We start from the raw sequence: 22,276 nt of genomic DNA on the forward strand, positions 1-22,276 counted from the left end.
ATCAGTCCTTTCATCGCTGGACGATCGGGCTCGAGAGTGTGCCGGTGTGTGGTGGTGAGCACCTCTCCCCCGAATTCACGCGAAACGCAGCAGGAGACCGAGCGGGACAGTTGTTGCTGTGCCGTTCCCACCTCTTTGTCAAACCGGTCACTTTGGCTCCATTACACTGCGCACGAGGCCTCTCGCGCCCGCGGGATGATTCACCCGCCCGGCGTTCCCCGCGGTCGCAGCTGCATTCACGCAGCAGATTAAAACGTCGCTGACTCGATGTCGAGAAGGATCCGCCCCCAGGGCGTGCGCCGGCTGTCGTGCTCGCGGCCACGCGACTGTCGGTGACTCTGGCGGGATTCTGTCCTACTGCAGGGCTCAAGCTGGCGACCGTTAACTCCAAAGCCCAGGCGGGCATCGTCGGCGTGTCACTTCGAGTCCATTGGTTTAACCAATGTTACATTAGATACACGGCTGTGCCTTGAGAACCACTGTTTTGCCTGTTACAAAGACAAGAGAGTGCATGCTCGTCTTCATTATCAGCCGTGGTTAATCCACTGCTGGATGAAGGTCTCCCCAAGCTGCTGCCATCTCCCATGATTTTTGAGAATAGGCTGCTAAAGTGGAAACGTTTGTTGGAGTGATAGGTGGCTCAGAAATGGTGCATTCATCTGTAGATGTCCTGCTTCAACAACAAGACCACCACCCCCATTCACACTTGTGTTGGCTCACAGCTAGAAATCCACTAAACTATTTTTAACAAGGGCAGGCCATTGTTTGTTAGCGTTTGACCAACTTTACAGAACAAGGATAAAGTTCACGTTGCATCATTGTAAATAGAATAGAGTTATTGCGAAAAAAAATGATTCGGCAAGTCGCCAACGCAAGCCGGGCGCCTCATCTCTCGTGCAACCACGCGAGATGAGGCACTTGCCAAGCCGCCCCTCGACGTTTCACTGACGGGGTGAGCGAGACCACGTGGGCATCCACCGCCGTCGCTATGCTTGGGCAGCGGCGAGCGCTCATTAACAAAGTACACTTCTGCCTTTATGTTTACGCGGTGTGCTCAGCGACAAAGTCACTGAGCGGAGGCCCAATGGCCCGGGTTGCTGAGTGGCCGGCAGCGTGCAGCACTGTTGCGCTTATTGAAATGAGCATGGTTGTTATAGTAATTGGGGAAAAGAGACGATGATGGGTCGAGAGATTTCCGAAGTGGAGCAGTGCGAGAGAAGCGCAACGAGACTTGTTGGGACCTGCAGTGTGGTGCGTAAGTGAGTGGGTGAGTTAGTGAGTAGGTTAGTGGGTGGGTGAGTGGGAAAGTGAGTGGGTGAGTGAGTGGGTAATGGGTGAGTGGATGGATGAGTGGGTGGGTTGTTTGGACCTCCAGTGTGGTGATGAATGAGTGGGTGAGTAGATGAGTGGATGGGTGAGTGGGTGGTTGGGTAGGTGGATGAGTGGGTGGGTGAGTGGGTGAGTGAGTGGGTGGGTGGGTGGGTGAGTGGGTGGGTTGTTAAGACCTGCAGTGTGGTGCGTGAGTGAGTGGGTAGGTGAGTAGGTTAGTGAGTGGATGAGTGGGTGAGTGGGTGAGTGAGTCGATGGTTGTTGGGACCTGCAGTGTGATGGGTGGACATTGTGGATGAGATGAGACTGTCCGTCTGATAAACGGCATCCTCAGGCGAGGTGGACTGGCACGTACGATTGATGTCACGTACATTGCGTCGATTCACGTTTAGTTTGTTGTCCTTCCCCCGCACCTCCGATGAGCGCGGTTGGCTACTCCTCGTGTAAAGTATCTCTCCGCACTGTACAGTGCACGCAAAACATTTTCACAGCGACGACACGGTACGTATGCCCGCGCGCACGTACCGTGTGTGCGCGCACGCGGACGTGGCTCGAGCCGTTGGGTGGAATGTGCTGGGGAGTGCTGGATATTTTTAGGGGCTCCCATTCTGAACGTAGCCCTCGTTGCATCTGTCACTGCCGCGATGACAGCTGTTGCCGGGCAATGCCCCCAGCCCGGAGAGGTCCTCCCATTAGCTCACTCGTCAAGCGCCAGGGTCCCGCGCGGAAAGTCGCTCTTCTTAAACACGCTGCTATCGACGGCGCAATTGCGGCAGCGCGGCGCGCCCTCGCTCAAGCAGGGCTCCGCGCTGTTAGTTCACTCGAGCAGGCCTCCACGGCGCTCACTCGTGTTAGTTCACACGAGCAGGGCTCCACGGCGCTCACTCGTGTTAGTTCACACGAGCAGGCCTCCACGGCACTCACTCGTGTTAGTTCACACGAGCAGGCCTCCACGGCACTCACTCGTGTTAGTTCACACGAGCAGGCCTCCACGGCACTCACTCGTGTTAGTTCACACGAGCAGGCCTCCACGGCGCTCACTCGTGTTAGTTCACACGAGCAGGCCTCCACGGCGCTCACTCGTGTTAGTTCACACGAGCAGGCCTCCACGGCACTCACTCGTGTTAGTTCACACGAGCAGGCCTCCACGGCGCTCACTCGTGTTAGTTCACACGAGCAGGCCTCCGCGGCACTCACTCGTGTTAGTTCACACGAGCAGGCCTCCACGGCGCTCACTCGTGTTAGTTCACACGAGCAGGCCTCCACGGCGCTCACTCGTGTTAGTTCACACGAGCAGGCCTCCGCGGCACTCACTCGTGTTAGTTCACACGAGCAGGCCTCCACGGCACTCACTCGTGTTAGTTCACACGAGCAGGCCTCCACGGCGCTCACTCGTGTTAGTTCACACGAGTGAGTGCCGTGAAGGCACTCACTCGTGTTAGTTCACACGTTGCCCCATTGCTGGGGTGACCATCTTACCCGTTTTGCACTCTCCGCTTGTCACTCTCTCCTCATTCTCCTCTCGCTTCTCTTCTCTTTCCTCTGCTTCTCTTTTTGGACTCGGATCACAAGTAATCGAGCCCTGCTGTTAAAACTTGGCAGGATCCTCCTGAAAACGAGTCACAAGACTCAGTGAAGGTTTCCTGGGTATACAAGCGTAAATAATAAGTAGTGAAATAATTTCGTTACAATTTGAATAATCATTATGGGTAGCACTGTGGTGCTTGATCAGTTGGGTGTTTAGCCCATTGTATATCTGTGATTGTTAAAAGACGTACCCCTTTCGTGAAAAGTAAGATGGTAATGGTTCCTATCAGAGGAATGTGGATTTTTAAAACACTCACTCACTCACTTGACTATTTCTGCATCTTATCATTAAGCTGTAATATTGAAATAGATTATTCAGAGGAATCATGCTGATCATCTGCCTTTCCCAATCCACTGCTGGATGTTGACCTCCCTAAGCTGCCACCATCTCATACGGTCCCCGATCTAACATATCACAGCAATAGTTTATAATGTTTTATGAATACATATAGACCTTATTCCCGTGTAATAGCAACTGATTATATTAAGATTGTTGGAGCGAGGGAGGGAGGTCCAATGGTGACTGCTGCTCGGAGCGGCTTCATGGATCATGGATGTCGCCAGTGTGGTTGAGATACATCACGTTCAAAAACTATTTTAATCTGGCATTTTCTAAATAATTATCCTATGGATATTGTTTTATCGCTTTCCTTATTTAAAAGCGCTTGCATATTCGTTCGATTATTGTTTTGTTTTCTATCGTCTTGCTTGATCTTATTCCGAGAGGTTCAGGGCGAGCGGTATAAGTGGCGAGTGAAGTCTGAACCAGTCTTGGGCCTTCCCTCTTTACCAACACGTGCTGAGCAGTATGGTGAAGTATGGTCAAACAATCCTGACAACCACCACACCTTAGATGACAGAGGGTTGAAACTTTAGAATGTCGTGTTGTAGCAAAAATCCGGTGTGAGAATTTTGAGGTGGCCCCCACTAAAGGCGCTCCATAAGAACAATGTTGTTATTATTATTACTACACCGGGTGAGACCCTGGAAACAACCCACCTGCCACTCCCCTTGGAAGCCATCAGCTGGGCTGTGTCTTCATTTCAACCGTGAACTCACATCCTCCCCCGCCGCACCGCAGGATGCTGAACGGGGCCGGCCACCAAGTGGACCTTATTTGCGGCCGTGAAAGCAGAGTGGCTCATGAATCATTCGCCCCTCGGGTTGGAACTCTTGGTCAGAACCTTCGAAAACGTGTCGAGCACTCATCCATACATTATCTTCTCAACTGGTTGGTTGTAGTATCAGTATTTTTGTTTAGTTTCATCGTCAACATCATCAGTCGTGTTCCATCCACTGCTAGATGACAGCCTCCCCGAGCTGCCGCCACCTCTCTCGATGCTGCAATGTATGAATCCACCCGGCACCTGCACACAAACCGATTTCATCGCTCCATCTCCACGATGTACATCCGCTCGGACATTATTTGTTCCTTGGCTAGCACGGAATTATTATTCACGACGCTCGATCATCGTCCGTTCGAGTGACACGGCCTGCCTAAATGGGGTGCGTCGATGGAAGGGAAATTCCCCCCCCCCCCCCCGCTAAGCTTCTGAGTGAGTCTGGCCTCTCAGCCGGCTCATCCTCGCCGACGTTCCCCGCTGACTCCGCGACCCCACTCAGCCGGAGGTCGCGGTAGCAGGGCTGCAGGTGTGCCACTCTCCCTCCTCCTCCTCCTTAGGGATTTTCTTCTGAATAGTTTTTCATTTTTACTTCTCACAGCTTACCATATTTTGCATGTTATAAAGAGCGTTCTGTTTGAATTAGTTTCAACGTTTTAAAGGAAACGTAATTGCCAAGAGTTTTGTATATACGTCTCCAATTTAAAAAGCACAAAAAGTTGAATTATTAATGGCTCCGGTCATGTAATTTTAACATTTCCATAAATTACATTTTTGGGTGTAAATTCCTTTCACAGCATAAAACCTCACGAATGCGACACAAAGCAAGCCGCTCGCACAGAGGCCGAGTGTTCCTTGCACCGTAAAGTGCGGTATGTGCCGCCAATAATCGGCAGCACGTGCTTTCTCATAATGGCCGCTGCAGGGCGTACAGGTGCGGCAGGGATTGCTCAACTCTCTCGCTGTCACGGGCGAGTTCTGCTCTTGCAAGTCACACTTGTCGCGGTCATCTCCTAATGCCCACACGAGCCTTGAGGTGTTGGTGCTGATCTCCCGTTCACAGCCCTGAGCCACTGGCGGGAATTCCAAATTCCTGCGGCAGAGAGAGAGGTATCTCCATAGGACAACCACTCTTGGACTTTGTCACAAAGTGGTGCTCAATTTATCGACCCTTTCGGGATGATGGGCTTATTCAACCCCCAGCCTGGATGTGAACTTGCAACCTTCTGATTGCGAACCGCTCGCTCTTCCGCTGAGCTACCTGGACGGTTAAACGCACTTCCTGGGAGCCTGCGCTTATATGTCTGGTTTTAATTGCCTGCAAACTATAACCACGAGTTTCACTTTAGACCTATGTTTCTGACATTTTCACATTTTTCCTTTCCGAGAAATTACAAGGATTAATATGAATTGTGACATTTACATTTTCCATTTGGAATCCAATTTGAAAATGCAAATACGAAAAGCCATCATGGTTGGAATGGATATCAAATATTATCGTAACTTAGGATGCAAGCCAATTAGCTGAAATATTAATTGGTCATATTATTATTGCTCCATTAACTATAATTAATTACTCTCATATCTTTGTTGTGTTCAACGAACACATCCAGTGATAACAACCAGTGATAAACAATACTTATAGAACTTACGCAATGGGGGACTTAAGTTAATTGGTCATGGCTGTTGATGAACAAATGTTAAAACTGTTGTAGCTGGAGAACGTAATTAATGAGGAATTGCACGTTGGCTGTGTTGCTCTAACAAATGCAGCGTGTTCCCCCTTGCGTCACTCAGCGCTGATCACGCGTCTGGGCGATCTGCCCTTTGCTAAGCTGAAGACACACAGTGGGGAGCGACCGTGCACCCCTCTGGCCACGTGACTCATGGTTCAGCATTATCAGGCGCCATGCAAAGCGTTTCTGTTTACCTCAAGTTCCATGGACAAATCAAACGACACCAATTCCAACAGAAAACCTCACGCACAGTCTGTTCGGTTTTCTCATGTACAAAGAAAAAGATCCCCCGTATAGCCTTGAACAGACTGTTGGGGCAAGTGCTGTTAGCGAGCACCTATGAAGGACGGCACAGCGCACGAGGGGGTGGGTGGCGAGCACCACGCCCGGCCGCCTTTGTCTCCCCAGTGGCGATGTTTACACACCGCACCAGGTATTAATTTGAGGCTGTGTCGACCTGGGGGAGACTCAGGACCAGTTCAGATAATCGTCACCGGTGTTGGCTGTGAGTGGGAATTGAACTCGGATCGCCAGGCCCATAGCACAGCGCGTCTACCCCTTCACTACCGCTCCCACACAACAAAAATCGCCATTCGCCACTAAGTGGTGGTGACATCACCACGACGCTTGTGCCAGGCTATGTGCACGTTGAGGCCACGTGAAGTGTCAAACGCCCACTGGCAAGAGGTCACGGGGCAGACCCAGGTGTCACGGGTCGACTGACTGAGATGACTGGCTGATGCACCACCTGTGCCCCCTACTGTGCCAACTGGCTGTGCTTTAGCCACCCGGCGCTCCGCTCGTTATTGTGAGCGTCGCTCCTCCCCCCTCCGTTGTTGAAGGGCGGCTGCCTCCAACTGCCCAGTAGCGTCCTTCACGAGCTTCCTCCACAGAGGCCGATCTTGACACCGCTGGTACCAGTCATCGGCTAGTCCACTCAGCTCCACATCCTCCTATATCACATCACTCCATCTCCTCTCTAGCCCGTGGCGCGCCCGTTTAGCCCCCTCGATCCGGCCGAACAAAAGCTGTTTAGGCATGCGGTGGCTGGGCATGCGGGCTACGTGACCCAGCTAACGCAGCCTTGCCTGCCGGAGGAGCTCACCGATGGGACTTTGTCCAGATCTTTCAAGGATATATGAGCTCCCCCACACACACACAGACACACACACACACACGTGTGGCCCTTTATTTTGCTGGATACTTTCACCTTTGTAGAGTTTTCGCACTTCACTGGATTGATTTTAGCCGGCGTGTCGTCAGGACAGATTCTGATATTACTTGATACAGATGTTAACCATGACCAAGAATCCTACCGAGGTTTTTAAGTTTGTAGCAGAGTGCGCCAGTCACTGTTCCACACACGTTAATATACGTACATACATACACACAGGCATGAGTGCAGCCCACACACATTCTGCTTTCAAGTAAATGTATTGTGTATTTTTAAAACGTGCGAGCCCATATGCACAAAGTAAGATGCACGTGATTGGACCGTTACCACGCAAACTACACGTGTGCACCCACACGTTTGCTTTTCCTGTTCCGACACGCGCACACATGGCTGTAAAGTCAGAGCGTGGATATTCGTGAGTGTACGCCACCCGTGCCACCCTCCAAACTTAAGTCCACGCAACTCGCGCGTGCCCAGGGTTTGCGTAAGTGCCGTTGCGTGACGTGCCGTTAATGCGCTTGGAATTTTGGTTTCAGGTTATTCGCTGGCGTAAAAAAAAACCCATCACGCTGGAGTAACAGCCAAATCGTCTTTCCTGCTGCGAACGCGTGTCCTCGTCGGAGCGGCATGCACACCGCGGCTTGCTGGTTATGATTCACCCTCTGAGTCATGGGTCAAATATTGTCCGTGGAATGCGCAGAATTGAACGATACTCAAAACGGCGCGCACACATGCGAAGCCAAGCAATCCCGCTAAATTTACGTCCAGCATTATTATAAAAACCCGCCAACGTTCGTGCAACGAGACTGTTATCATGATGATTACCTGCGATGTTTGCAAACGCGGACACGGGATATACCGGACGGATGCTTCGCGTTTCGCAGGCCGTGTTTGTCCAGCTCTAGAGTTTTATTTGTACTGTCTAGTTAATTTTGTAGCTTACATAGGCTTGGAGCTGTCCTCCTATAGGGATGCAGCTGCAATCCACACCGCAGGTTAGAAACCTGGGGCAAAAGAACACATTTGTTCACATTGGGTAGAAATGTTTTACACGGTCTTTTGTGCACGCTGGTGCCGCTGTGAGCAAAAAATATTGCAATGAAAAGGTATTGTTAATAATGTTACGTGCTCCCTGACATAACTTAGAGATTTGTTTTTAAAACATTTATTAAGAGAGAAGGATTGGTTGCTGCAAGCTAGAGTTGTACATTGACTTATGCACCCCTCACTCTCTCTGCTATTTGGAATGTTGTTGCCTTTAGTTTGGCCCGGCGCTCTTGAAGCAGAACCTCATTTTTGACCCTTAGGGTTGACCGGTGACAGATTTACACTCTCCAACGGCAGGGATGTTTTTTAGGTGTTTTGCATGGGCTGGCCAGAGGCCTCCAACCTGCGGGTTTAATTAGAAATGTCAGCCCTTCCCGTAAATTCCCGCGTGTTTATTTGGTTGTGACCAGCCATGCGCTGCTTCCGAGGACACCGTAAATATGCTCCGCTCTCACCGATTATTTTTCGTTTTTTCCGTTATTCCCCCACCCGGCGTTTGTTAAACTCATTTGGTTTCCATCCGAACGAACATCTTCCCGCACGGCCACGGGCAAATCGCAAATACTCGTCCTCCTCGCAGACCAATGAGACTAGTGCCCTTGACGAGGACTTGCCGATTAACGATGCATCAGGTAAAACATATTTTTTACATCCGTGATACATTCGCCAAATCGTGTGCACGATTTTTTTTTTACAGTTTATGAAAAAATATTTGCAACGGACACGCTAATGTTAACTTTCGGCTCACAGAGTGAACAAAACTATTACAAAGGAGCCTGAAATAACGAGGGAACATCGAAATGAGATGACAAAAACGACACAAAATGATACATCGATGATGGCGTCTCCCAAGGGGCCCCCGGGGCAGTGGGGGCATCTCCCAGGCCTGCCCTTTCTCCACTGTGGACAGGAGACAGCCCCCACCCCGGGTGACTGACGTGCCGCTTGCGTTCGTTCCAGGACCCTCCGACGTCCGTCTCCCTTGGGCTCAGGATGGAGGAGATGATCTTCAACCTGGCCGACACACACTTGTTCTTCAACGACCTTGAGGTCAGTGCCGGTACAGGAAAGTCAGTGACGGAAGAGTCAGCCACAGAAAGGCTAGTCGAAGGAAAGTTAGTCCGAAGGAAAGTCAGGCGAGGAAAAGTCCTCCACGAAGGACAATCACGTCACGTTGACGTTGCAGAGACATCAGTACCCATGTGTGAGACTTAAGTGAGAATGATTGGAGAGCGCAAATTAAATTAAGATGTCATGATGAAAGTCGTGGTACAAGCTTGTGGATATTTACTCAGCGGTTCACAAAACGTGAAGGTTTTCTGGAGAATTAGGAACAGCTGTGTAGGCTGGCGGTCATTTTCTGACAGTTAAGCTGCTGAGTGCAGTAGTATTCCCTGGATTAGTGGATTAAGAATTACCTTTTAATGAAATATTAATTTGCCAAAAAAGTTCAAAATTAGCAATGCTACTCTCATAAACTCAATAGCCCTGGGTGAATAAGTGGTTCCTAATTTCCCGGCCCCGACCAGGATATGATTACTCTTTGGTTCTTTCGGTAAAGTCACGTAGGTATAAAATAAAATAAATTTCTAGACTTCAAATCTAGACAGGATATGATTATTGCAACTATGAGGTTGTGAGCTGACCACTCTGCCAACTTAACGAAACGTACGTATGAATGCATATATATAATTACGTAATCTGACACAAAGACACAAATCTCTTGTGTAGCCTACACTGGCTGTTGGGGCAAGTGTCGTTAGCGAGCACCTACGAAGGCCGGCACGGCACACGAGGTGATGGTGTAGCCAGCACCACGCCCGGCTGCCTTTGTGTCCTCCAACCCTAATGCTTACACAACACATTATGCACTCATTTAAGGCTGAGTTGACTTATGGGAGGCCCAGAATCAGTTCAGATATTTCCCTCTGATGTTGGCGGCGAGCGAGATTCGAACTTGGGTCGTTGGGTTCGCTGTGCAGAGCGCTGACCGCTACGCTGCTGAGCCGCACTCTCTCTCAAGAACGAACGCGCACACAGACGAGCACACGCACGAGCACACACACGAGCACACACACTCTCACGCACACACACGCACGAGCACACACGCACACACGAGCGCAGAGTGCACACATGAGCACACACACGCACAGTGGTGTGACGTGGGTTATGAATTTCCCAGCGGAGCAGTCCCTGGAGTTCGTAAAGAATGGGACCCGGGTAAACGGCGAGGCACGTGGCACAGGCAATCCATCTTGGCTCTCTCGCCGGAGAGGCGTGCGCACTCCGTGGTGTCAGCGGTCCTCATACAGTGCGCACACTCCATGGAACTGCAACATATCATCGGATAATTGCCTCCTGTGGACACAGAAAAAAAGAATATTCTTGCGTATGAGTGAACTAGAGAAAGAGCATAATTCTTAAGTAAAAACATGGCAAAGGATATAATAGTTTAATAATATATATATTTTTTAAAATAGCATGGCAATAAGTTCGAATAGTTTTTGGGCAGAAGAGCGGCACCAACAGTCGCCACGCTGAGCGTTGATCCACGACGCTGAGTGTTGATCCACGACGTCCAGCTCCTCGTCAGTGCCGTGTTGCGGGCGGTCCAGAAGCTCGGCGCCGAACGGTCGAGTCACTCGCTCACGATGATGACGCGCGCTCCAGAGCCGCTCCATAATTTACACGGCTCTCTGCGGGTCGGCGCGCGTGAAGTATTCGGCTCGTTATGATTTATTTAACGCGAGCTGAACGCCACTTTAAGCTTTAAGTGCCCGTGTTGTTTTGGGCACCGGTCCATATTTCTTTGCTCTTCATTACTACCGCGGAGGGAAAACAAACGTGACCCGAGTATAATTCCTGTCCTTGCTCAAAGCACGGATCAGTTCATTCTACGGTTGGGGCCACGTAAGCTGTCACCTGTGTGAAATACGCTGTTTGCCTTTAGAAACCCCATCCGTGCGTAACTTATCAATGGAGATCACACGGAGGGGCGCGCCCGCGCGGTGTCCCGCGAGCGCCCGCCGGTGCCGTCTGTCCGGCGGTGTGGGCAGGCTGAGCTTTCGCAGGCCCCGGTGGGAGAAGCGTAAATTTCCCACCGCTCCTGCTCGCTCTGCTTTTTCGTGAACTCGTTTGTGTGCGCCCCTCAGCCCGCCCCCTCGCTCCACTCCCCCGCTGGGGTTGCCCGGCCTGGCGCGGCTCTCGGAGCTCTTTGTGCTCCGCCCACGTCGTCGTTTCTCCTTCCCGTGATGAGGTGAACGCCGCGGAGTTAGCGGCGCTCGCCTCCGTGTTAGGGTCGCGCGCAAAATCAGGCAGTGTTCTACAAAAGTTAAAGAGGCAGCCGTGCAATTTCTTACATTTAACAGCGCACAATGGTGTGCTCACAAACGGCTGGAGGGAACAACTCCCATCATGCCTTGCGTACGTGTCGTTTGACCGCCACTTTGCATATACGACGCGTTCAGCCTTGCCTAAGCCACCAGCTCCACAGAGCTGAATGTGCAGCCGTGTTATCGTTTAGGCCACCGATTCCACAAGAGTTGAAAATGTGGCCATCCCAAAACTGCTGGTGGAAGGGTCTCCACTCGAAGCAGTTCTAGAGGAGCCCCTGCGAGAGTGCATATTGGCCTACTCTTCTACGTTGGCCGTACATCTTGGATTAGGCGGTAGTACCCGCACATTACCCCATGACTCAACCTACCGATTGACTAACCGGCGGTATACCGATCTCCACTGCTCGGTGGACAGCGACGGAGGGGTTGAAAGGATTGCTCCGTCGTGCCAACTGCTGCACGTCGAGGTAAAATTGAACCGGCGAGCTCTGAGATTGCGCACGCCCGGCACACTGAGCATCACGGCAGCATCGCGGCGGCAGCGCGTGGTCTCTTGCAGCACCACCGCTGGAGCGGGAGGTAGCGCTCTGCGGGGCGTGGAGAGGGGGACGGCGTTGCTGTTGCAGAGGCGAGGGGAAGTCGAAATAATGACAGCGGGGGGCTGAGTCAGCAGGACGGAGTGCGAGTGCAGCTTGAGCCATCGGTGGTCTCTCGGTGTCGAGCCGCGTGGCTCCGAGGAGAGAGGCGGGCACAGCGAGGCACCTCGGATCAGAGGCATCGTTTTACAAATGAACAAAACCCGCACATCGATAGCAAACCGCAGCGGGCTGCTCGATTCGCATTTAAACTCCATTAAAATCCTTTGTAGCGCAGTCGTTGGCTTTTGACTCGTAATTGAGGGAGACCCTGCACTACTTTAACCAGGGCCATTTTAAATTGCGCCTCAAGCCGGATTACTTAACTGTTCCTTGGCGGCCTCGCCGTGTACCTCAGTGACCTCAATTAAGTTGAAGCGAAGGGCGCTCTCCAATCGGCGTGACAATCTGCTAAGAAGCGAGCCGCTCCTCGGCGCTCACCTTCACCTTCACCTCTTTCACCATCCCCCGAGCGGAGGCGGGACGCGGCTTCTCTCGGGGGAGCCGGAGCCCAGCTTGCCCCCCGCCACGAGAAGAGGCACCGCTCCGCCCGTGTGCGACGCACCTCGTCGGCGTCGTCGTCGCGTCGTCGTCGTTGTCGTCACAGCGTCATCGTCGTCGTCGCGGCGTCGTCGTCGCGGCGTCGTCGTCGTAGCGTCGTCATTGCGGCAGCGGCGCTGTGACCGTGTTCGGGGTCGCGGCGAGGTCGCCGCGCGGCTCCGCTGCGGGGGGAGGCGAGGGCGCCCAGGGGGGCCGTGGAGGGGGTCGCGGGCTAGGGGTAAGAATGTTGTGATGCTGTGATGTTTTTAACCCTTGGGGAGAGAGGGACCAGGCGACCCTTGACCCAGGATGTAATGAGCACCAACTAGGGGGAGTCTGGGAATTGTAGCCAGGCTAGAGCACGCAATACGTTAAGAACATTTATGCCGCCGCCTTTTTTAATCGGATGCTTTTTTTTGCGCTGCGTGCGATTTGTTATGGGTTTACTGACAAAGCGCAGACTTAGCCTTGAGAAAACAACCAAGAACGCCGAAGCTCGGAAGAATAATTCATCACGGTGGCCTGCAGCGTTGCTCAATGCGAAAACCACGCGCGCGTAAATCGGTTCGTCACACTTTCATTTTTCATTATCTCTGCGCTGATTCCTCTGACTTTACAGCATTTTCGAGTTGAGCCAGTTGTGTTTATCGTTGGAGACCTGAGTCGTAAATGTAAAAATGTTAAACCTTGAGACATTGCAAACATGTGCCTCTTTGGAGCTGGCAGTCATTCCGTCACGTGCAACGGTGATAATCTTGCGTGAGAAAGGTACATTTCTCTTCTAATGTCTACGTTCAGTTCGGTTTAAAATGTGGGTACGCCCACATCTCCCAATATGTGAAAGAGTAGACCAAATACCCTTAAGAGTTTTCTCGAGTGAAGTTCTTGCTACGAGTGGCGTGAGAAATTGCAGCGCTGCACCTTTGCATTTTGTCACCTCAATACAAGCTGAACTTGTGACCTCTAATTAAAGTGCGCCGTCGACGACGATGCGGAGTGATATCCCTTTGTTTTCTCATTCTCCAAACATCTCTCTCGTTAAGGGACGACGGGAAGGAGCGGACTGTTATGTGCCCTCTAAATATTCCCAGACCCTGAAAGGTGCTGAAAGAGAAACCACGCGTTTCACGCCCCAAACAAACGTCCCAGGCTCATTACGATCCAACCAGAGTTCCGTCACGCTGGCACACACAGCGGAGGTGACCGTGCCCGTGTCATTATCCCGGATTGTTGGCTATTACTACAGTTCTTTTTTTACAGCATCGCCATGCATTTATGTATTCGTTTCCAAGATATGTTGTTTATTCACTGCACTGTTGCACACAGCAGTTTCCATGTACTGGCAGAACATGAATAACCACGCGTTGACAATCGGCCAAACGCAAAACTATGCTCTGCCATTGTAGCCAAAATGGGCAGGGATACATTTTGAAGAAAATAATCATACCGATCAATACATTGCAGGTGGCTCTCAGCAGTAGAGCAAGCGGCTCGTAATCAGAAGGTAGCGAGTTCACATCCTGGTTCAGTGTTGACTCGGCCTGTCAACCCTCCGGTAGCACTTTGTGTGTGTGTCCTATGGATAAACTCACCCCTGCCATAGGAATGTGGAATTTCGACCAGAGGCTCAGGGCTGTTAGCAGGAGATGAGCACTGTATCGATGGTCATTTGAGTAGGAAATTACTTTCCTTCCTTCGAAAAGGGTTAGTAATTCTCAATGTGATTTCACACATAAATAAAAGCCTTCGAGCAGAACGGGTTTCCATTCCCGTTTCCGTTCACCGAGGATGGGGACGGAGCTGCCGCTGTTCCGCCACCAGCGCAGCACACGCTCCGGCCCAAGCGTCCGTGCTGGCGGGGGAGCCGTTGCTCGGGAAGGGCGCTTGCGCCCCACCACGGGGCTGGCCATCAACCAGCGACTGGAAGCTCGCTGGTGCTTGACGCTTCCCAAACAACTTGAGCCCCGGATGACGGAGCCCTCTTGGTGGAATGCGAGCGTCGCGGACTCGTGCGTCGATGTTTCCACGTCGCCGTTTCTCCGGCGCATGGGTCACGGCGCCGGTCGGCGCTATTTAGACTTGGGATGCTTCTTCGTGCAATGTTGTTATTTTTTATTTGCTCGTGCTTTAAAAGCTTCGGCCGACCGGTGCTTACAGAGAGCATCCACTTAGGGCTTTGTTAAGTGGAGACTATTTATGCTTCAGGGATGGCAGATCTCCCAGGTCAGGAAAGGAATTTTCTTATACCCTCCCAAAACCTCCCTGAATATTTCAGGAGGCACCATTAGAAATGCCTTTTGTTGCAGCTCAGCACCTTGCTCTGAATCTGTGTCACATTTCCCACGTTCTGGTTCGCCAATGGTGTGTGATGCAGGGTTAACAGCATTGGATACAGAGTCATCAAGAGGCGAATTTGAGGGTTAGAAAGGCGATGAGAGCAGAATCGCCGCTCCACGGGAGGTCCACATTGAGCACGTACAGGAGAGGAACCATAGCTCCGGGTTGCGTAACCCGCCGCTCCACTCGACGAACTGCCAGTATTCGGGGTCACAATTTGAATGAAATTATATTCTATCTCATTTTTACGTTTTCTTTGCTTTGCTCGTCCCGTACGATCAGTCTCGTTTGTTCCCTCGCGCCCTTTCCATTCACCTAAAAGCAACAATTTGTAAATATTCGGTGCACGTATTATGAGCGTGAGATTGAGTTTAATTGAAAAAATAATTATAAAGGAGTGCTGCTCGCAAACAGCAGGAAGCCACGACATCATTCCTGCGGTTTGTGAGCAGCACTCCTCCGCGTGTCGTCGTTCCTCCTCCTGCGATGGGAATTGCTCCGCTCGTCGTAGTCGCACGCTCGCCCTGGCGGGAAGTTCGTTCTCTGCGGTTGTGCTGTTGAGGGCGGTGTTCGATAACGCGTGCGCTTTATTGCCCACTTAATCCAGTGTCTCAATCCACTGTGTATCGCTTTGGTTCAGCGTTTTAATCATTGCTGGCAATTCTATTGGCGTACTCATGGATTACTCTCTTAATCTTCGTATCGGTTATGTTTGCCTCCGAGAGATATAAGCTTGACTATCGTGGCTCCAGTTCATGCGGTGCACGTGTGGTGTGTGCCTGTGTTCGATTTAAAGAGTTGACGTATCAAACATTGTGAGGGTTAAGGAAATTAATGTGGCGCGTTTCGTTCATGGTGTAACGTTTACGAATATCGCACAATCTCAGAAATAGCTTTTTTTGAAAGTCCGAGGCTTATCTCGATGTCTGTATGAGCACTGGCTGGGTAGTTGCGCAGTACGCAGATAAATCAAAAGTGCACAACATGACCAAAGGGCAGAGAATATCCACACTCGGGGCTCTCTTTATAAAAATAACCACCCACCCCAGCCAAAAAGGTTTCGGCGCGGTTCGGCATGCGTCGGAATGTCGTTCCATTTTTGTACCACAGGTAGCGGGTTTTTTTTTGTCTGAAACAACAAAAACGTTTTCATTTGCCGAATTAATGGCCCCCATCATGCGCTGTGCGCAAAAATACAACTCAAGGAGTGGCCCCGGGTCAGCGCTGGCGGAGCCACGCGTCATCTCCAGCGGGGTTTGCGCCAGAGACCCGAGAGCCCATGGGATGGGATGGGGGGTGTTTTCTTCTCATTAAACGCACGTGGTGCGGTCAATCACAGCGGTGGCGGAGCGGTGCCGGTGGCGGCGCGGTTCAGGCCGGGCCACTCGCGGCTCGGCTCGCCCACTCGGCCCCGCGTACCACGAAGGCCACAAGAGGCTTTACGATCGCCATCCCCCCACTGTCACCCCCTCCCACCTCCACCCCCTAAACTATCACCCCCTCCCACCTCCACCCCCCCACTGTCACCCCCTCCCACCGCCACCCCCGCGCTGTCACCCCCTCCCACCTCCACCCCCTAAACTATTACCCCCTCCCACCGCCACCCCCTACCGCCCCCACCTCCACCCCCAGCCCCTCCTCAAAATGTGTTCTGCCCTTCAACTTTATGCGCATTCTAGTTTGCAGGGCAGCAATGCAAAGCGTTTGATTTGTATTCTTGTACGGAGTCAACATTCTAAATGACTCTCGGGATGCTGGACAGAGCTATTAGGGGCAAAGAATGTGCAGTAAATTCGTAGAGTATGAAAGACACGATCGGATAAAAATGTAAATGAGTTACGTGGAGAAGATACAGGAAAATGAATTATAGAGAAGAAAAGAGGAAACCCTCGTATGAGAAAAATTCTAAAAGCAACAGCAAAGTTGTAGTGGGCAGTGAGAGCACGGAGAGTTGAAGGTATCGACAGAACGTGAAGGTGTGTGGCTGCAGGGCGTGAAGGCCAGGCAGGAGCGCTTGTGGTGGAGTCCTGAGTTTGGCAGTTTTTTAACATTGACGACAGTGTTTTAGGCAAGAAATTTGATAACTAATTAATCATGCAATGAGATTATTTTAATCTGAGAAATTGTTCTCAATGTTGTAATTATCACCATTCTTGTAATCTTATTACTCCATAGGCGAGATTTGCAAATATCTGAATTTGATTATAACTGGACCTGGTGGACTCAGCTCATCATCCAATCTGTCCATACTTCGTAAAAAGGCAACCATTTTGTGAGAAGTTAGCAGTGGAAGTTTATGGATATCATTTCCTGTCATGGCAATTTTAAATTTCCACTGCCAGCATTAGGGATGAGCATGTATTCTCCATTTGAAATGAGACGCTGTGGCTGTGACTTGCTATAGGGGCGAGATGTTAACTACCTCGCCTGGTATACAGGACGTTGTAGGGTTCGATCCCGACCCTGGCACCTGTATATGTAGAGTTTGCATGTCTCTCTCCCCGTGGTCACGTTGATTTTTCTCCAGGTCATCTGGTTTTTCCCTCAACATTTAGAAACATGCGTTTGGAGTATTTGGCTGCTATACAGTTCCGCGTGATAAACCACATCGTTGAGCTATCGTTTGTGGCCAGGTCGTGTCTGAAAAAGAGTTATATAGCTCAGTGAGCGTTACCTGGTAAAATAAAAAACTTTGGTTTAGTTTCAAAGTTCGTTTTTGAATCTGGGGAATGTGGTGAAGCCGTGAGTGGTTTGTGTAGAGTCGCGTGAGTAATCCTAAGACATGCTGCTGCTGTTGCCGCCGCCGCTGCTACCCGTTTGCAACGATCGTCCTCTCAGAAGGGACGCGTTTCCCCTCTCGGGCTCGTTCGACTGCGCTGGAGACGAGGGGCGCGCCGGCTGTACGAGCGCTCACGGCGGGCCGGGAATATTTAGCGCGGCTCGCTCGCGTTCACGGCGCTGTCCAGCCGGCATTCGCCACCGGCCGCTGCCGGCTTCAGGGAGCCGTGTCATTAGCAACGGCACTGAGTGACGTAAACAGCTTACCGGCGCTCTGTGGGGGGCTCAATCGCTTCGGCGGCTTACTGTGGCACAGCGGTTGAACCTTTATTTATTTTTCTTGACATCGAACTGATGAAGTTAATAGAAACCTCCTGACGTCAGTGGATCGTCGTCGCAGCCTGCGAGTGTGCGCTCGCGCGCGTGTTTGTTCGGAGGTCTCGTTAAAGAGATAATTGCCACGGTTATGGATCGTTATTTGATTAGGACGGATAACTCATTTGAGGCTGGATTTGCTGTGCGAGCACGGGAATTAAACGTTGGGACACAACTGAGGTTAGCGAAGAACCCCGGACTTCAGCATTGACCAACTGAGCAAAGGCAGCTGACTCAAGTATTGCAGTAAATATAGTGGCACAGTTTCACAGGCAGTGGCACCAACATCGGCATTCTGTCATTGAGCAGTGGATAGAAAAAGGCCGATGATGGCATTATGTATGACTATAAGTGGAATTATGTTTATTATTTAATTCATGATATATGATATGCTTCTCGAGCATATATTACGTAAGCACTGTATTACAGTAATCAAATCTGTAAATGTTGAAGAAAGCCCATCGTGACAGCATAACAGTACAGGCCGGAACAAATAATAACTCATCAGCATTCCCATTACAATGAGGATGGAACAGGTCCAATGTTGTCCATCTCTGCATCACTGCTGCTGCTGTCTTTCAGTCACCAGAAGACCACAATCCAGTTCTTCTCCTTCCGAGCTCTATAATGTAAATCCACGCTAATATCACTATGTAACACAATTTTTGTTCCCGGGTAGTAAGTGTTATTTCGGAATTGCTTATGCCTAATAAGTATATAAAATGTCTATTATTCCCCACAAACTTTGCTTTTGTGACCAGGACAGTGATTTTCAGAAATGTACCTATTGTAAATGAGAAAATGGGTGATTTTGTGTCTTTTCGTTCACATAAAGTCAGAAAACAACAACATATGAATCAAAATTAACATGTATTTAAACTAAAGTCATAAAAAATTACTACAAAAGATTTACGATTTAACTGTAAATCACTTTCACGAATCAGCCCCCAAATGTAGTCTCCCATCGTGTTCTCGTCATACTGTTCTTGGTAGCGGCGTTCAAAGTCCAGTATATCCTGGTGGAAGCACTCGCCTTGCTTCTCTGAGTACGCTCCCATGTTTTCCTTGAATTTATCAAGATGAGCATCAAGGATATGGACTTTGAGGGACATCCTACAGCCCATTGTGCCGTAGTTCTTCACCAGAGTCTTAACCAGTTCCACATATTTTCGACCTTGTGATTGCCCAGGAAGCCACGAACCACTGCAACAAAGCTGTTCCAAGCCGCTTTCTCCTTACTAGTGAGCTTCTTGGGGAATTCATTGCACTCCAGGATCTTCTTTATCTGTGGTCCGATGAAGACACCGGCTTTGACCTTTGCCTCAGAGAGCTTAGGGAAGAAGTCTTGAAGGTATTTGAAGGCTGCCGACTCCTTATCTACAGCTCTGACAAATTGTTTCATGAGGCCCAATTTGATGTGCAGTGGTGGCATCAGCACCTTCCGGGGGTCCACCAGTGGCTCCCACTTGACGTTGTTCCTCCCCACAGAGAAGTCGGTCGACTGTGGCCAGTCCTGCCTGTCGTAGTGTGTCCCTGCTGTCCCAAAGGCAAAGATAGCAGGGAAACTTTGTAAAACCGCCTTGGAGACCCTCAGGAATGCCACCATTTTGAAGTCTCCGATGACCTCATAGCCGTACACATCATACTTCAAGGCATCCAGCAAGGTCTTGATGCTGTTGTAATCCTCTTTGAGGTGCACCGAGTGAGCCAGGGGAAGAGAAGGGTAATTGTTACCATTATGGAGCAGCATGGCTTTGAGGCTCCTGGATGAGCTGTCAATGAAGAGGCGCCACTCATTCTGGTTACAGGCGATTCCAATTGTCTCAAACAGAGACTGGTCACATTGGTGGCAGAAGCAGAGTCCATCTTGACAGGTGAAGAAGCTGCAAAAAGTTTGGTGACGCTTGCTCTGATCTGCGACTTGCACACTTTCATCCAACAAGTTCCACTGCTTGAGCCTAGACATTAAAAGCTCGGCATTGGACTTGGTGAGACCAAGATCTCTGATCAAGTCGTTGAGGTCTTTTTGGTTGGGGTAGTAGGGGTTTCTCTCCTCAGCTCCACCTCTGAAATTGTCATCTGGATCGACAACGTCTTCCTCGCTCTCTGACTTGCTGCTCTCTTCTAAAGACGGCTGCTCTCCCTCCGGAGGAGTGGGTACGGGGAACTCATGGCAGTGTGGCATCGGGGTGATGGATGAAGGAAGGTCCGGATACGTGATAGCAGGTGCATTCTTGCCAGTCCGACGTTTGGAAGGGTCCACCATGCAGAAGTAGCAGTTGCTTGAGTGGTTAGTGGGTTCCCGCCAAATTCTTGGGATAGCGAACTTCATGCCTCCCTTTTCTCCTCTGTACCATCCTACAAACATACATTATTTCACCCTCTTTGGTTCTATTCGGTAAAGTCACGTAGGTAAAAAATAAAACAACAAAAAATAAAAAATCACGACGTTTCGGCCACAACACACGTGGCCTTCATCAGGTGAAGGGACCGGACTGTCCAGAGGACAGCGCTGGAGCGAAAACAACCAAGTCCAGGTCGCGTCCTTTAAGCTGTGTGGGAGGAAACAGACGCGCCTTGACAAAGGAATTAGCATAAAAAAGATGATGTATAGGACCGGCGCAGGGAGGGGGGGGGAGTTTACATAATGTTGGTGTGAAGGGAAATAAGTTGCTGTGAAAGTTTGGGATACCACTACTTGAAAAAATATACTGTACCATTGAAAATTAGTTTAATGTTTGGTTTGATTTAGAACATCTTTCCAATGATTGCTTAATTTGAAACCATCCTCTCGGTTGAAATTGTGTTTGGAAATCTGAATTGCCTCGTGGAGAAATCTCTGATAAAAACCCGTGGGTTTGCAGAGAACCTTGGTATCAGAGAAAACTATATCGTGATCACCCACAGCGTTGTAACAGTGATCAGCCATGGCAGAAGAATTCGTTCTGCCGTGTTTTAAATCTGATTTGTGCTCGCAAATTCGGTCAGAGACATGTCGCTTCGTCTCCCCGATATAGCAATCACCACAGGTGCAGCTCAATTTGTAAACCCCGGGGTACTGTAAGTCAGGAATGACATCCTTCACGGATGGGATCAGGTCACGGATTTTGTGTACTGTTTTGAACCGGACCAGGATCTTGTGTTTGTTTAGAATTTTGGAGATCTTTTTAGTAACGCCTGCTATATATGGAAGTGTGATGGTTTTGATCGGAGTATCAAGTGGTTGTTTCTGTATGGAGGAAGAAACAGCTTGGCGGATGGTACAGTCAGAGTGTCCGTTCCTCTTGAGGGCCAGATGTACATGTTTTAATTCACTGGTCAGGTGGTGTTGGTCCGAAATGCAATGAGCCCTGTGGTATAACGTTTTGATGAGATAATTATTTTGAGTTGGGTGGTGGTGGGAATCAGGTTTCAAGTAGGAATCTGTGTGGGTGGGTTTCCTGTAGACAGAATGTCCCAATGAGCCATCAGGTCTCCTCTCAAACAGAACATCCAAGAATGGCAGCTTGCCATCTTTCTCCACTTCCATGGTGAATTTGATGGCGGGGTGTCTGGAATTGATGTGGTCTAGGAAAAGGTTCAAAGCTGGGAGGCCATGTGGCCAAATGACGAAAGTGTCGTCTACATATCTCTTCCACAGGGAAGGTCTGAGGCTGGAAGTCTGGATGGCGTCTGATTCAAATTTCTCCATGAAAACATTGGCTATCACTGGTGACAAGGGGGAACCCATGGGGATACCCTCATTTTGTTTGTAGAACGTGCCATTCCAAGTAAAGTAGGTATTGGTGAGGCAGTGCCTAACCAGCGCAGGTGTATCGGGGTCTAGTCCATGTTGGACCAGATTTTCAATTATTTCAATGGTATCAGGTACTGGGACCTTGGTGAACAGAGAGACCACATCGAAGCTGACAAGGATATCGTTAGGGGACTGTACAACGAATTCTTCTTCCGTGGCTGATCACTGTTACAGCGCTGTGGGCGATCACGATATAGTTTTATCCGATACCAAGGTTCTCTGCAAACCCACGGGTTTTTATCAGAGATTTCTCCACGAGGCAATTCAGATTTACAAACACAGACACAATTTCAACCGAGAGGATGGTTTCATATTAAGCAATCATTGGAAAGATGTTCTAAATCAAACCAAACATTAAACTAATTTTCAATGGTACAGTATATTTTTTTCAAGTAGTGGTATCCCAAACTTTCACAGCAGCTTATTTCCCTTCACACCAACATTATGTAAACTCCCCTCCCACCCTCCCTCCGCCGGTCCTATACA

General features: G+C 50.1%; 1 protein-coding gene and 1 long non-coding RNA gene across 7 annotated transcripts in view; one reads left to right on the forward strand and one right to left on the reverse strand.

Annotated features, from left to right (window-relative positions):
• Nucleotides 1-22,276, forward strand: part of LOC116950990 (protein phosphatase EYA1-like) — a 107,324-nt gene that overhangs the window by 68,362 nt on the left and 16,686 nt on the right. For all 6 annotated transcript variants that reach the window (XM_032969272.2, XM_032969247.2, XM_032969287.2 and 3 more), the window contains one exon: nt 8,955-9,044. In XM_032969272.2, coding sequence (XP_032825163.1) covers nt 8,955-9,044 — 90 coding nt within the window. The remainder of the gene's footprint in view (nt 1-8,954; nt 9,045-22,276) is intronic.
• Nucleotides 7,189-12,927, reverse strand: LOC116951031 (uncharacterized). The gene is made up of 2 exons (XR_004404103.2): nt 12,406-12,927; nt 7,189-10,690 (listed from the first exon to the last, which is right to left on the reverse strand). It is a non-coding gene; the product is annotated as an uncharacterized LOC116951031 (long non-coding RNA).

Source organism: Petromyzon marinus, chromosome 3 (assembly GCF_048934315.1).
Source record: "Petromyzon marinus isolate PM22_M1 ecotype Great Lakes invasive population chromosome 3, UKy_Petmar_22M1.pri1.0, whole genome shotgun sequence".
Taxonomy (NCBI): Eukaryota; Metazoa; Chordata; class Hyperoartia; order Petromyzontiformes; family Petromyzontidae; genus Petromyzon; species Petromyzon marinus.